This window comes from Oncorhynchus mykiss, chromosome 16 (genome assembly GCF_013265735.2).
Source record: "Oncorhynchus mykiss isolate Arlee chromosome 16, USDA_OmykA_1.1, whole genome shotgun sequence".
NCBI classification, from domain to species: Eukaryota; Metazoa; Chordata; class Actinopteri; order Salmoniformes; family Salmonidae; genus Oncorhynchus; species Oncorhynchus mykiss.
The window spans coordinates 36,245,833-36,261,895 of record NC_048580.1 but is presented as its reverse complement, the minus strand read 5'-3'; the positions used below and the strand labels follow the sequence as shown (position 1 = coordinate 36,261,895).

Sequence of the window (16,063 nt, the reverse complement as noted above, 5' to 3'; positions counted from 1 at the left end):
CTGTATCCAAGACTGAAAACTGTATCCAAGACTGAATACTGTATCCAAGACGGAATACTGTATCCAAGACTGAGTATCCAAGACTGAATACTGTATCCAAGACGGAATACTGTATCCAAGACTGAGAATCCAAGACTGAATACTCTATCCAAGACTGAGTATCCAAGACTGAATACTGTATCCAAGACTGAATACTGTATCCAAGACTGAATACTGTATCCAAGACTGAATACTGTATCCAAGACTGAATACTGTATCCAAGACTGAGTATCCAAGACTGAATACTGTATCCAAGACTGAATACTGTATCCAAGATGGAATACTGTATCCAAGACTGAGATTCCAAGACTGAATACTGTATCCAAGACTGAGTATCCAAAACTGAATACCTTATTCAAGACTGTGTATCCAATACTGAATACTGTATCCAAGACTGAGTATCCAAGACTGAATACTGTATTCAAGACTGTGTATCCAAGACTGAATACTTTATCCAAGACGGACTATCCAAGACTGAGTATCCAAGACTGATTACTGTATCCAAGACTGAATACTTCTGAAACATACTACATCGTTTTTATAGCTTTTCCCATCAGTAGAAATCCACTTTTTCAACCTGAAAGATGATGGCTAGAGCTAACCCATGATGTTGCACAATCATTTGTTTTAGACAAAGAATTATATAGTTGTGCTTGAAGTGACAAATCCGAACTGCCCACTTTGTGCAAATCTGTTTGAATGCGGTGTCTTGTCCTTGGATACTGTTGATATGATATAACATACCAATTATTTTCAGCCCACGTTTCGTTTCAGGGCTGGGTTTTATTTGAATGTTACCACCCACCAGCATGGTATTGTTAATGAATCAGAAACAGCTGCAAAGTTATTCTTCTTAATTACTAAAATGAGCCCAACCGCCTTGTGTCCACTTGGCCGCCTGAGCCATGGAGAAAATGAGAATAGGAGGTGCAAACTTCTTCTTCTTCAATGCTTTGATTGGTGTAACGTTAGCTAGAAACCACAAGTGCCTATCCAGATAATTAAAAGAATATGAATGTTATAGTTACATGTTATTTGCGGCGTGCATGATTAAGACTAAAGTCAATGTAGCCTATAATTTCACTTCCCCTGTGAGAACCATGAGCAAGGGCTGACCTGGCTTGGCTCTACCGCAGCCGAGGCCTACCAGTTAACGTTACCTACCAAAGGTTCCCCCGTGTCCATTACAATGTAGAAAAACGCATATCAGCTTTCTTTCAATAGTTACCCATATTACTGGAGCTTCATCTTATTTTTTCTAACTATTTATATGTCGGACTCGCCTCCACAAGTTTTGTAAAATGACAAAACTTTGGCGATAACAATAGATAACAAATAGATGGCAAAGCCAAAGTGGTTTCCATCTGTGGGGATGTTTTCCTTAAATCAATGCTTATGACAAATCCATAACCAGCCACAGAGCCAGCTAGCTAATCTTTTGAATATGTTGTAGGTAAAAACAGAATCAACAGCAACAACATATAACATTTGCTAGCTAGTCAGTTAGATAAGGTTAGCAGGTTCGCATGCTAGCTACATGTTGATGCTTATCAACTCCACATGGAAATTCCCACACCTAATTTGTGAATATGTACAAGTAGCCTTCGTCATTCTTCAGAGGTGTGGGGGGTCCTTTAAAACCGGCCAACAACTGATGTAATTTGGAAATGTTGCAAAATCTCCCCGGTCCCCAAACGTCTGTGTGCTTCCGTGTGAGAAGCAGAAATGAAAGATAATACTTTACAGATGTCAACTAGATTGTTGATGATCATTCTATGGATTTATGACATTATTATTGAGTATCAAGTAATGACAAAAGAGAAGCATGTATCACATTTTGGAGAAACAAACAAATAGCCTACTTAATGTCAGATTATTATTTATTTTTATCTGAGTGAGGCAACAACAAAATATCTCGCAGCCCCTGTCAAAAAAAACATTCCGCCGTCCACGGGCAAATTTGGAATATTTAGTTTATTCGTGGATAAAGGGATACTCGTGAGCGGGATATCAAAGGTGCATGTAAACATCTTATCCTGAATAAGACCTAAACTGGGATATGAGCTACTATCTGGAATACTGTGCACATGTAAACGTTGTCACTGTGAATCAAGCATCAAGCACACATGACTACATTCACAAATACACACACACACACACACACACATTAGCCCCAGGGATGAGAGGCTGCCTTTTTATCCTCATGTGTTTCGAAGGAAAATAACTACATTTCGGGTGATATGTTTCCAATATCCTTATGATCTCACTCTTTCTGTGATGCTCTCTTATATTCTTGTAACATAAATTCAAGTTGACAATGTTCACGGAACAGTATACACAGTGAATGTACACATTATATCCAATATAAACAACAGCACTTTGATGTCGTATATGGAGGTATGCCACTTGCAATGTGCTTCATATTAAAACATAGGCAATTCAAACCATAACTTTGAAATAATTAATTGATACTACACATTGACGGACATACTTACTGTTTTTAACTTATGTGACATAGATCTTTCTATTTATATTTATGTATTGAAAAGATATGATTCTGTTATAATGATGCTTTAAATCCATGATCATCCCCTAAAACATGATTATACAAGTTTGCAAGAAAGTGAGCTTCAGGTAAAAGTGACAAAGTTCTCAACAGAAGTACAATACTGGATGTGTCACACTTAAGAACAAGGTTATGTCAACTTGTTCCCATTGTATATCACAAGGTACACACACACACACACACACACACACACACACACACACACACACACACACACACACACACACACACACACCTTCAGATTTTTTTCCATAGGGATAGGTAGAAAAATGATTGGTTCCTCACACATGCATAGACTCCCAATGATATCCTGCTTGCCGTGCTGAAACAACCCAGGCTATATACAGTAGGTTTTGTATTTCAGTCCGTGACGTGGCATGTGGGTCCCGGTGATGATGCTGTGGTGTGTTGCTTTCATTGGCTAGTACGGACATCTGTGCACTGTCACATAGTAGGGCTCCTCTGATTTTTGGAGTGGGGGTGTGTAGTGGTTTGAGAAAAAAATTGGCGAATCGACACAAAATGTGTTTGCCTGGTGATTGCTCTCTGTTCCCCTTCTGCCATGATTGGCACAAAAAAACCTGGAATGGGGGTAGGGGGTTAGAGAGAGGGAGAAAGGGGGAAAACAGTAGAGTCGAGAAAACAATGTATTTCATCACTCGTGGTTGTTCATTGTCATTTATACAGGATGACTTCATATTGAGCGAACTATGAACTTTATAAAAGGGAAAAATGAAATCAACTTCCCAAGTCAGCTGACTTGTTACTTTAACCTCTTATTCTTGTCTGTATTTTTTGAAACTGCATTGTTGTTTAGGGGCTAGTAAGTAAGCATTTCACTGCATTCGGCGCATGTGACTAATGCATGTTGATTTGACTATACAAACACTCCTAATATTCCAACAAGTGGTGTATAATGACAGTTTAAGGACTATGTAGGCTTTTAAGAGATTTTATCAGTTTAAGGACTATGTAAGAGATTTTATCTCAATGAGAATAACCTGTATAAATAAAGGTTAAATAAAACATACTATTTTAATAGTATACTTCATGCACTATTCTATGTACTATTCTAAAGCTACTTTTTATTAACATTTCATTGAGTTCAATAATAATAAAACCATATCAAAAATTGCCATACATTACAATGGAGAATTTCCACATAAATTTCCACATAAATTATTCACCATGACAATCGTCAAATTAGACACCCTAGACGGCTCATATGAAGCTTTCATACATTTAAATATGAGTCTGGAAATCTGCAAAGAAATTCATGAATTTGAGGCTACCCGGAAAATAAATATTTACGACGCACCCAATTTCCTTTTTCTCCCCATCTCTGGTAATTTGTGTATGTATGCAATACATTTTGTTATCTCTGTGGAAGAAGGAAAATCAATCTTACAACATTGGCTGTGACACTTGGAGGCATTGAGATTCTGCAATATCACCCAATTTTACAGTCATAGTTTTTCTAGGCTGGGATTCACACAGCTCTGCACTATGGATAAATAATATTCCTATTGCTTCAGAAATTCACTAAATTAATTGTGAATAAAGAAATAAAGAAAGGAGTTTACGGTTTTCTGCAGTGCGGGTTTGACTTAATTCGGTTATTCATAGCGCACTCTCTCAACACCACAGTATATTTCCTTAGTCTTCTTAAACAACACAGCCATTTGAAGTAGGCTGGTCCTTTGAAGCAGCCTCTTTGGGCTTTATTAATTTGTAACCCTCTGCATTAAGTAATTTTCTAGCAGTATAGCGCCTTTAGATTGTTCCTATGCACTTTTTTCATCAAAGCCGTTTTCACAGAGGAAAATACAACCACCAATTATGTATTTTCTGTGAAAAAGAGAACATTTTTGCTTTGAATGGGTGTATGTTTCACTTACAATATATAAGCGCAGAGGCCAGTTTAACCTTTAAAATCCAACGATTAATGTTAGAATTGGTAGATGTTAAGATGGTCTCAGATCTGCACTTCTGCTCATCTCAAATCAAACCAAATGTTATTGGTCACATACTTACACATATTTCGCAGATGTTATTGAGGGTATAGCTAAAAACGTGTTCCGAGCTCCAAGAGTGCAGTTGTATCTAACGGTTCACATTACACACTCATCTAAAAGTAAAATAATGGAATTAAGAAATACAGTGTCAAGAAAAAGTATGTGAACACTTTGTCGTAAAATTAGATCTGATCTTCATCACAAGTCACAACAGACAAACACAGTCAGGAGTCAGCAAACCTGGAGTACAAACATTGAGACGAGATTGGAGAAGTTGGTTAGAGGTGCCCCGCCCTTTAAAAAACACTCACAAGACATGCCTGACATGAACCACGCCTTGAACAAATAAATCTCAGAAGATATAAGATTAAGAATTGTTGACTTGCATACAGCTGGAAAGGGTTACAAAAGTATCTCTAAAAGCCTTGATGTTCATCAGTCCATGGAAAGACAAATGGTCTATAAATGGAGAAAGTTCAGCACTGTTGCTACTCTCCCTAGTAGTGGCCGTCCTGCAAAGATGACCGCAAGAGCACAGTGCAGCATGCTCAATGAGGTTAAGAAGAATCCTGGAGTGTCAGCTAAAGACTTACAGAAATCTATTGGAACATGCTAACCTCTCTGTTGATGAGTCTGTGATAGGTTAAACACTAAACAAGAATGGTGTTCATGGGAGGACACCACGGAAGAAGCCACTGCTGTCCAAAAAAATCATTGCTGCACATCTGAAGTTCGCAAAAGAGCATCTGGATGTTCCACAGCGCTTCTGGCAAAATATTCTGAGGACGGATGAAACTACAGTTGAGTTGATTAATAGGAACACACAACACTATGCGTGGAGAAAAACAGGCACAGCACACCACCACCACCTCATCCCAACTGTAAACAATGGTGGAGGGAGGGAGCATCATGGTTTGAAGCTGCTTTGCTGCCTCAGGGCCTGGACAGCTTGCTATCATCGACGGAAAAATGAATTCCCAAGTTTATCAAGACATTTTGCAGGAGGCTATCTTAATTAATGTAAGGCTAACTCGAGAGCAGTTCACACCAGACATCCTAAGAATATTGTTGAACTGAAACAGTTTTGTAAAGAGGAATGGTCCAAAATTCCTCCTAACCGTTGTACAGGTCTGATCTGCAACTACAGAACATGTTTGGTTGAGGTTATTGCTGCCAAAGGAGGGTCAACCAGTTAGTAAATCCAAGTGTTCACATACTTTTCCCACCCTGCATTGTGAATGTTTACACAGTATGTTCAATAAAGACATGAAGACATATTTCTGTTTGTGTGCTATTTGTTTAAGCACACTGTGTTTGTCTATTGTTGTGATTTAAATGAAGATCAGATCAAATTATATGACCAATTGATGTAGAAGTACAGGTAATTCCAAAGGGTTCGCATACTTTTTCTTGCCACTGTATATAAAAATGTGATTGACAGCTGGAAGTGCAAAAAAGAAACACTTTGAGAGAATGGATTGAGCCAGACTCACCTACCCACTGTGTTCTAAACTCCTTATGATGGTTCCTTAGGCAAAGGCTAGAAAGAAGATAAAAGACAATATTGAAAAGCAGAAACTTCAGGACAGACCACAGCTCTCTTCTATCAAAGTATACGATCACGCTTTAGTCCAGCAAAATGTCAAGGAGCATATAACAGATGTTCCTTTTGAAGCACAGATGGAAAGACATTCAATTATATTTATTAAGGGCTAGATGATGGAAACGTATTATTATATTTAACCAGGCAAGTCAGTTAAGAACAAATTCTTATGTTATAGTGACGTCTACCCCGGCCAAACCCTCCCCTAACCAGGACGATGCTGGGCCAATTGTGCGTCGCCCTATGGGACTCCCGATCACAGCTGGTTGTGATACAGCCCGGGATCAAACCAGGGTCTATCGTGACGCTTCTAGATGCAGTGCCTTAGACCGCTGTGCCACTCGGGAGCCCAAAACGTAAAGTTAGGCTTACTTGTCAAATGTTGCATTTTTTCTGTCCTTTGAACTATACAATACCAGGAAATACTAGCAGGTAAGGTGGGTCCATATGGGCGACTCAGCCATGGTTCCTGAGGCATTACCTTCCAGGGTCACAATAGAACAATTACAATATACTGTGTGTCCAGTGAAAATTGAACTATATGCTCGCTGCATGTTGTAGCAAAGGAATACTTTATTTCCACTTCATTATCTATTCTCTGTGAATAATCACTAATATTTTGTGTTTCTCATTCATTTCCCAAAACACTTTCTGTTGTTTCCCTCACATTTTCAAAGCAACTCGTCAGGGCATTTAAACTGGTAAGGCATCAAAAACAACTGTTTGCCTTTTGCCCAGAAGGACGGACACAACTGCCAGTGCTTTCTAGCTGTGGGGAATGAATAACTTACTTCCATGAAGCTAATGTCTAAGCTGTTCATAATCAGGAAGCTAATAGTCTGTGCAGCCAATCAAGGCCATGGTACAGTGGGGAATGGTAAACACATTGGCATTCCCAGGAGCCTCTTCACTGCTGTACGGGGGGATCCTGCAGCAACAACGGGCACAGTTTGGTATTCCACTTCCCACCCATCTGTTGGTCAGTCGGTAGTTCAGTCGTGTCTCTGTATGTTGGGTCTCCCCGCCCGCCTGTCTTTCTGTGTCTGGTCCTTTCGTTTGTGTGTTGTGTCTGTCCGTCTGTCCTGTCGGTGCCTGGTCTGTCTGTGCAAGGTCTGGTCTGTCTGCCTGCTGTGTCTGTTCTGTCTGTGCAAGTGCCCTACCAAGCGCTATCAGAGAAACACTCCTCGGAGCGGTGCTGTTACACCACATCCATCTAAATGCTAAGTACTTCTGCTGCATCTTTATATCAAAATAAGAAATCTTAAATGACCACAATAGAATCTTCCGAGCACGCCCAAGTTTTCATGATTTCATTTTTTTCTTCAGTTAAAGGCTGAATGTCTAGAACTTTCCCTACTGGTGGTGTGTGAGAAGAGTTCCAAGACCTTGCTATCTATTATAAACTACAAGAACTGAGTAGAAGGCGAGATATTGATATTTTAATTAATTTTTTATTTCACCTTTATTAAACCAGGTAGGCCAGTTGAGAACAAGTTCTCATTTAGAACTGCAACCTGGCCAAGATAAAGCAAAGCAGTGTGACAAAAACAACAACACAGAGTTACACATAAACAAACGTACAGTCAAAAACACAATAGAAAAATCTATGTTCAGTGTGTGCAAATGTAGAAGAGTAGGGAGGTAAGGCAATAAATAGGCCATAGAGGGGGGAAATAATTACAATTTAGCATTAACACTGGAGTGATAAGATGTACAGATGATGATATGCAAGTAGAAATACTGGGGTGCAAAAGAGCAAGAGGATAAATAAAAATATGGGGATGAGGTAGTTGGGTGTGCTGTTTACAGATTGGCTGTGTACAGGTACAGTGATAGGTAAACTGCTCTGAAAGCTGACACATAAAGTTAGAGATGGAGATATAAGACTCCAGCTTCAGTTATTCTTGCAATTCATTCCAGTCACTGGCAGCAGAGAACTGGAAGGAACGGCGGCCAAAGGAAGTGTTGGCTTTTAGGATATACCCAACTTTGGCACTTTTCCTACGTTCGCTCTCAAATAAAAAGGGATTTCTCCCCCCCAAAGGCGAGTCCCGACTGAGCTAGTACTTCTCCAACATTTAAGTGCCCTTCTCTCGCTACTTCTCTTAGATATCGATTGTGGGGATACTAACTCAGGTCAATGTGCTGAGGAGGCAGTGGCACTGTTAAATGCTGACACTAACAAGGGGAGTTGGGTCGAGGAGAGGAGGTGGTGTGGGAGAGACATAGTGGCCTGTACCACTGCCAGTCAAACAAACAGCTGAGTAATGCCTAGTGTTCACAGGACAAGAAACCTAAGGACATCGCAGACTATGTCCTCTCCTTAGGCTACAAAGAGAAAGATAGAAAAAAAGAATGGGAGAGGGATGGAGAAAGAGGGATACAACAAAGGTATCGAGTGTTTCACTAACTAGCTATTCTTTGTTTAACTGAAAGGCATAAACCCTGACCACGAGCTCCAGAGACTGTATGTGTCAAGCTTCTTAAAGTAGGAGTGCTGATCGAACCCTAAAAAAGAATGTGTCTCTATGTAACTGGCTTCACTGTGCTGCTAACAGCCTCGCTTCCTCCACTGTCCCGGTCCCTTTACTGGGCTTGAACCAGTGGTCCTCTGACCACTAACACACATCATGACCACCCACTTGACAATGTACAATGAAAAGTCCCCAGTTGTGCCACTAAAACAAGAGCTCTACAAACATTGCTACATATATAAAATCCACTGTTACAAACTATTTACTCAAGTAACCCCAGCAGCTTGGTTGCATACTGTACACTGAACCGGAGTTGAGACAACACTATATTAACACTTGCGGTAGTTCAGACAAAGACACCAATTCTCACCGTCAGAGTTCCCAGCCATTGTAGACACTGCGAGCACAATGACAAAAAAATACAAATTGTATCGCAAGAGGACTGCACAGTAATGTGCTAGCATCCTGGGGTGGCCTTTGCTGGGTGGGGTTAACCATCTAAAGACTCATCAAGCTCAGAACCACTAACAACACCTAGAATTGCTACTATTCTGCCTCGGCAGAGCCCCGAATACACAACATGCCAAAGTGCATGCAATCAGACCAGGGCGGGATTGTGTGTACTTATCCAGGCAACACACATTATCATTCAATCTAATGGCTAAGGAAGATGAACAACAGTCGCTGTCTAACAGCCTGCTGGTCCCATTTCTCTGTACATTATTTGTTGGATGAGATCAGCCGTGAACTATACTATAGCACCTTCTAGGCCTATTGCTAGAATTGCTATTGTTGTGTATTGGGGTTGTGCCGCAGCGCATAATGAGGGTCATCATTATTGAATTGTTGTAAAGATTTGATTATGAAACCCACGAGACGTAACAAAAGAGAGATGCACCATCGAGAGCATTCTGACGGGTTACATCCGTCAATTTTAAATGGCAAGTTATGTAAAGGGGAATTTTTTGTGGCCATATTAAGCTGCATCAATTCGCTTTTACTGAGATTCAGTTTATACCCTGATAAGTGACCTAAGGATGTGAAAGTGTCAAGGGCAGCAGGAACAGAAATAGAAAGGTTGGATGTATATAATAATAAATAATCTGCGTATGAAGACAGTTTGTGTCCGTATCTGACTACACCTTTGATGAGGGGGTTGGAGCGAAGTGCTATTGCAAGGGGTTCTATGGCGAGGGCAAACAGTTAGGGACTTAAAGGGCAACCCTGGCGTGTCGATCATTGCAAAGGAAGCAGTCTGTTTGAGTTTTATTAGTCCTGACAAAGGCTTGAGGGGATGAGTACATAGGTCTTATCCAAGTAATGAATTTGGATCCAAAGCCGAATTTATTTGGAGTGTAAAAAATGTCCATTCCACCAGATCAAACGCTTTCTCCGCATCCAGGGATATAATGGCTTCAGATGTATTGGCGACAGAAGGATTATATATATTATTAAATAATGAGTGTCTATTTTTAATAAATCCTGTTTGATTCAGAGAGATGATTCATGGGAAGACTGTTTCCAGATGCGTTGCCAGGAGTTTGGGTAGAATTTTATAGTCAACATTTAGCAGGCTAATTAGACGGTATGATACACAGTCAAGAGGGTCTTTTTTTTTAAGAATAAGACAAATGTTTGCCTGACTGAGAGTCTGTGGGAGAGCACCATTTACAAATGCTTCATTGTACATTTTAATTAGAATAGGGGCTATTTTGGAGAGAAACGTCTTACAAAACTCTGACGAGTAGCCGTCTGGCCCTGAGCTTCTACCGGATTGAAGGGATTTGACCGCATTAGACAATTCTTCAACAGTGATCGGCTACTCTAATTTTCTTTATGAAATCCCGGCTGACAGAAGGCACAGCAAGTGAGTGGAAGAAATCATCCAATTCCAATGTAGCTTTAATTCCAGAAGTATATAAAGACTGGTAAAATCTCTTGAACTCATCATTGATCACCCTAGGGTCTAATGATATCCCAGACAATGTACGGATTTTAGGAATCTGAAATGATGATGAAGTTAACTTGTGAGCTAATAATTTACTGGCTTTATCTCCTTGTTCATAGTAAGTGCTCCTAGACTTGACAAGCAGTTCAGTAACCTGGTCTGTTAATAATTTGTCAAATTCTGCTTGCCAAGTTAAATGCTCCTTATAAATATCCGGAGATGGTGAAATGGAATCTACATAGGTAGCATATCCCTTTTCAGTTTGTTCAAATGTGGGGCGTAGGAAATAATTTCACCTCTGATTTAAGCTTTCAAAGTTTCCCAGAGAGTAGACACAGAGATGTTTGGGGTTCTATTTGTACTCATGAAAATGTCAACTTGATGCAAAACAAAGTTGATAAAGTGTTCATTGCAGAGCAGTTGAGTATTTAGCTGCCAAGGCCGTCACAGATTGTCAACAGTTTGAAAGACTACTTCCATAGTAACAGGGGCGTGGTCAGATACAACAATTGGATTAAATGAACATGAAGATATGGAATGGAGAAGTCTGTCATCTACAAGGAAGTAGTCTATGAACCAAAAAAATAGTATGTTTAATCCATCTGGAAAAGCAATCTCCAAGGGTCTGAAACTGCGAATTCAGACAAAGGTTTGGACAACTCTAACTCTAGCTGGTGTCCACTTTACCATAAAGGCCTGATTGGTGGAGTGCTGCAGAGATGGTTGTTCTTCTGGAAGTGTCTTCCATCTCTCGGGAGGAACTCTGTCATAGTGACCATCGGGTTCTTTGTCACCTCGCTGACAATAACCCACGAAATACCCAAAGAGGATGGCTGCCTAAATATGGTTCCCAACCCATCCACAATGTTTTTAATGTTGATCAATGACGCGATTCTCCGCCCCATCCACAATGTTTTTATTGCTGATCAATGACGGGGCTCTACGCCCAATCCACAATGTTTTTAATGCTGATCAATGACGGGACTCTCCACCAATAATTACATTTAGAGGATTGGAGGTTTCTAAATTAATATCTAAGGGGAATTTTTCGTTAGGATCTGTGAGAATATCTGAAAATGTGGAAAATGTTCTAATTTTATATAACTTGAAATGAATTAATGATAATAATGATTGCTTTGTTTTAAAAGTAACAATATATTGGAGATTATTTCGTTTTCATTTAAACTAGAGTGAGCAAGAAAAATACCATTCTTGAACATGCAATGAGACATTCTCACTCATTTTTAAATAAAACCAGTTTGTTATTTAGAATTATGTATTTCTGGAGAAACCAAAAGCCACCTCATGGGTCTCCTGGTGGCGGCCAGCACAGGTATCAAACCAGCATCTGTAGTAATGCAGCTTGCGCTGCAATGCAGTGTCTTAGACCACTGCGTCACTTGGGAGGCCCCATCCACAATGTTTTTTATGCTGTTCAATTGCAATGCACTAAGTATTAAAATACAGAGAGTCGTTGGTAAAGGTATATTGTCCTGCTAATTGTCATAATGGGTTAAAATAATACTGTACATGGTGTCCAGGTCAGGATAACCAAAACATTTCTTTATTAAAGACTATCAGAAAGAATGTTGGTTCTAATTTATTTACATCCAAAGTGATGAATGAGTCACTCAACTTTATGCAGGTGCCGGGGCTATATGACAGTGCCATGAACTTGATTTCATATATATATATATATATATATATATATATATATATATATAAATATATATATATAAATATATATATATATATATATATATTTATATATATATATTTATTTATATATATATATATATTTATATATATATATATATATATTTATATATATATATATTTATTTATATATATATATATATTTATATATATATATTTATATATATATATATATATATTTATATATAAATATATATATATATATATATTTATATATATATATTTATATATATTTATTTATATATATATATTTATATATATATATATTTATATATATATATATATTTATATATCCAAAACAATATATATCTAAAACAATATTTAAGTTTATTTTGTTTTAAAAACCTTACAACCTGGAATTAAAATAGATTTTTTGGTGTTTGTATCATTTGATTTACACAACATGCCTACCACAAACAAACAAGAAATATGACAATAAATAAATAAAACTTGAGCGTGCATAACTATTCACCCCTCCACAAAGTCAATACTTTGTAGAGCCACCTTTTGCGCTATGAGTTTGGCACATCTAGCCACTGTGATTTTTGCCCATTCTTCAAGGTAAACCTGCTCCAGCTCCTTCAAGAAATCTTTAAGTCATACCACAGATTCTCAATTGGACTGAGGTCTGGGCTTTGACTAGGCCATTTCAAGACAATTAAATGTTTCCCCTTAAACCACTCAAGTGATGCTTTAGCAGTATGCTTAGGGTCATTGTCCTGATGGAAGGTGAAGCTTCGTCCCAGTCTGAAATCTCTGGAAGACTGAAACAGGTTTCCCTCAAGAATTTCCCTGTATTTAGCGCCATCCATCATTTATTCAATTCTGACCAGTTTCCCAGTCCCTGCCGATGAAAAACATCCCCACATCATGATGCTGCCATCACCATGCTTCACTGTGGGGATGCTGTTCTAGGGGTGATGAGAGGTGTTGGGTTTGCGCCAGACATAGCATTTTCCTTGATGGCCAAACAGCTCAAATTTAGTCTCATCTGACCAGAGTACCTTCTTCCATATGTTTGGGGAGTCTACCACATGCTTTTTGCCGAACACCAAACATCCAGCTCTGTGGAGTGTACGGCTTAAAGTTGTCCTATGGACAGATACTCCGATCACTGCTGTAGAGCTTTGCAGCTCCTTCAGTGTTATCTTTGGTCTCTCTGTTGCCTCTCTGATTAATGCCCTCCTTTCCTGGTCTGTGAGATTTGGTGGGAGGCCCTCTCTTGGCAGATTTGTTGTGGTGCAATATTCTTTCCATTTTTTAATAATGGATTTAATGGTGCTCCGTGGATGTTAAAAGTTTTGGATATTTTTTTATAACCCAACCCTGATCTGTACTTCTCCACAACTTTATCCTTGCCCTGTTTGGCGAGCTCCTTGGTCTTCATGGTGCCGCTTGCTTGGTGGTGCAGGTGTATATATACAGTGCCTTGCGAAAGTATTCGGCCCCCTTGAACTTTGCAACCTTTTGCCACATTTCAGGCTTCAAACATAAAGATATAAAACTGTATTTTTTTGTGAAGAATCAACAACAAGTGGGACATAATCATGAAGTGGAACGACATTTATTGGATATTTCAAACTTTTTTAACAAATCAAAAACTGAAAAATTGGGCGTGCAAAATTATTCAGCCCCTTTACTTTCAGTGCAGCAAACTCTCTCCAGAAGTTCAGTGAGGATCTCTGAATGATCCAATGTTGACCTAAATGACTAATGATGATAAATACAATCCACCTGTGTGTAATCAAGTCTCCGTATAAATGCACCTGCACTGTGATAGTCTCAGAGGTCCGTCAAAAGCGGAGAGAGCATCATGAAGAACAAGGAACACACCAGGCAGGTCCGAGATACTGTTGTGAAGAAGTTTAAAGCCGGATTTGGATACAAAAAGATTTCCCAAGCTTTAAACATCCCAAGGAGCACTGTGCAAGCGATAATATTGAAATGGAAGGAGTATCAGACCACTGCAAATCTACCAAGACCTGGCCGTCCCTCTAAACTTTCAGCTAATACAAGGAGAAGACTGATCAGAGATGCAGCCAAGAGGCCCATGATCACTCTGGATGAACTGCAGAGATCTACAGCTGAGGTGGGAGACTCTGTCCATAGGACAACAATCAGTCGTATATTGCACAAATCTGGCCTTTATGGAAGAGTGGCAAGAAGAAAGCCATTTCTTAAAGATATCCATAAAAAGTGTTGTTTAAAGTTTGCCACAAGCCACCTGGGAGACACACCAAACATGTGGAAGAAGGTGCTCTGGTCAGATGAAACCAAAATTGAACTTTTTGGCAACAATGCAAAATGTTATGTTTGGCGTAAAAGCAACACACCTTCCCCACTGTCAAACATGGTGGTGGCAGCATCATGGTTTGGGCCTGCTTTTCTTCAGCAGGGACAGGGAAGATGGTTAGAATTGATGGGAAGATGGATGGAGCCAAATACAGGACCATTCTGGAAGAAAACCTGATGGAGTCTGCAAAAGACCTGAGACTGGGACGGAGATTTGTCTTCCAACAGGACAATGATCCAAAACATGAAGCAAAATCTCCAATGGAATGGTTCAAAAATAAACATATCCAGGTGTTAGAATAGCCAAGTCAAAGTCCAGACCTGAATCCAATCGAGAATCTGTGGAAAGAACTGAAAACTGCTGTTCACAAATGCTCTCCATCCAACCTCACTGAGCTCGAGCTGTTTTGCAAGGAGGAATGGGAAAAAATGTCAGTCTCTCGATGTGCAAAACTGATAGAGACATACCCCAAGCGACTTACAGCTGTAATCGCAGCAAAAGGTGGCGCTACAAAGTATTAACTTAAGGGGGCTGAATAATTTTGCACGCCCAATTTTTCAGTTTTTGATTTGTTAAAAAAGTTTGAAATATCCAATAAATGTCGTTCCACTTCATGATTGTGTCCCACTTGATGTTGATTCTTCACAAAAAAATACAGTTTTATATCTTTATGTTTGAAGCCTGAAATGTGGCAAAAGGTCGCAAAGTTCAAGGGGGCCGAATACTTTCGCAAGGCACTGTATACACTGAGATCATGAGACACTTAAATAAAGTCCACCTGTGTGCAATATAACTAATTATGTGACTTCTGAAGGTACTAGAACGTATTTAGGGAATTCATAGCAAAGGGGGTGAATATATACGCAAGCACCACTTTTCCATTTTAGATTTTTTTTAAATAAGTAATTTTTTAAATTTCACTTGTTGTGAAATGTTGTGTATGTCTATTACATCAATTCCAAATATAAATCCATTTCAATGACAGGTTGTACTGCAACAAAATACTTTTGCAAGGCACTGTACGAGCCATGACCAATATGTTCAATATATATTGTCCTGCTAGAAACGTTGTTTGCAGAATTCACAGCCTGCTACGCCTAGGAAAACATGGTTAATATTATATCTGTGACAATATCTAAGGGGCTTTTATATCATTCTAAATGAATAATAATAATAATAGCTTTTTTTTAATAACGATATTTTGGATATGATTTCGTTTTCAAATAATGGAAAGTGAGCAAGAAAAAAGACCCTTCTTGAACATGGGGTGAGACATTGTTACTAATTTGTGAATAAAGCAAGTTTGTTATTTGGAAATATTTATTTCTGGTTTTAGAAGGAGAGAAATCAAAAGCCTACCATCACCTCATGGGTCTCCCAGTCACAGGTATTGAACCACCATCTGTAGC

General features: G+C 39.0%; 1 protein-coding gene across 2 annotated transcripts in view; it reads right to left on the bottom strand.

Moving 5' to 3' along the window:
- Positions 1-1,914: 1,914 nt before the first annotated feature.
- The window catches only part of LOC110491876 (chemokine-like protein TAFA-5), a 54,618-nt gene continuing 40,469 nt past the window's right edge, over positions 1,915-16,063 (bottom strand). Inside the window, exons 4-5 of one of the 2 annotated variants that reach the window (XM_021565697.2) lie at positions 6,114-6,160; positions 1,915-3,186 (exon numbers count right to left, since the gene is read on the bottom strand). In XM_021565697.2, coding sequence (XP_021421372.1) covers positions 6,137-6,160 — 24 coding nt within the window. In that variant the 3' untranslated portion in view covers positions 1,915-3,186; positions 6,114-6,136. The other variant, XM_036946770.1, reaches the window with a different exon arrangement.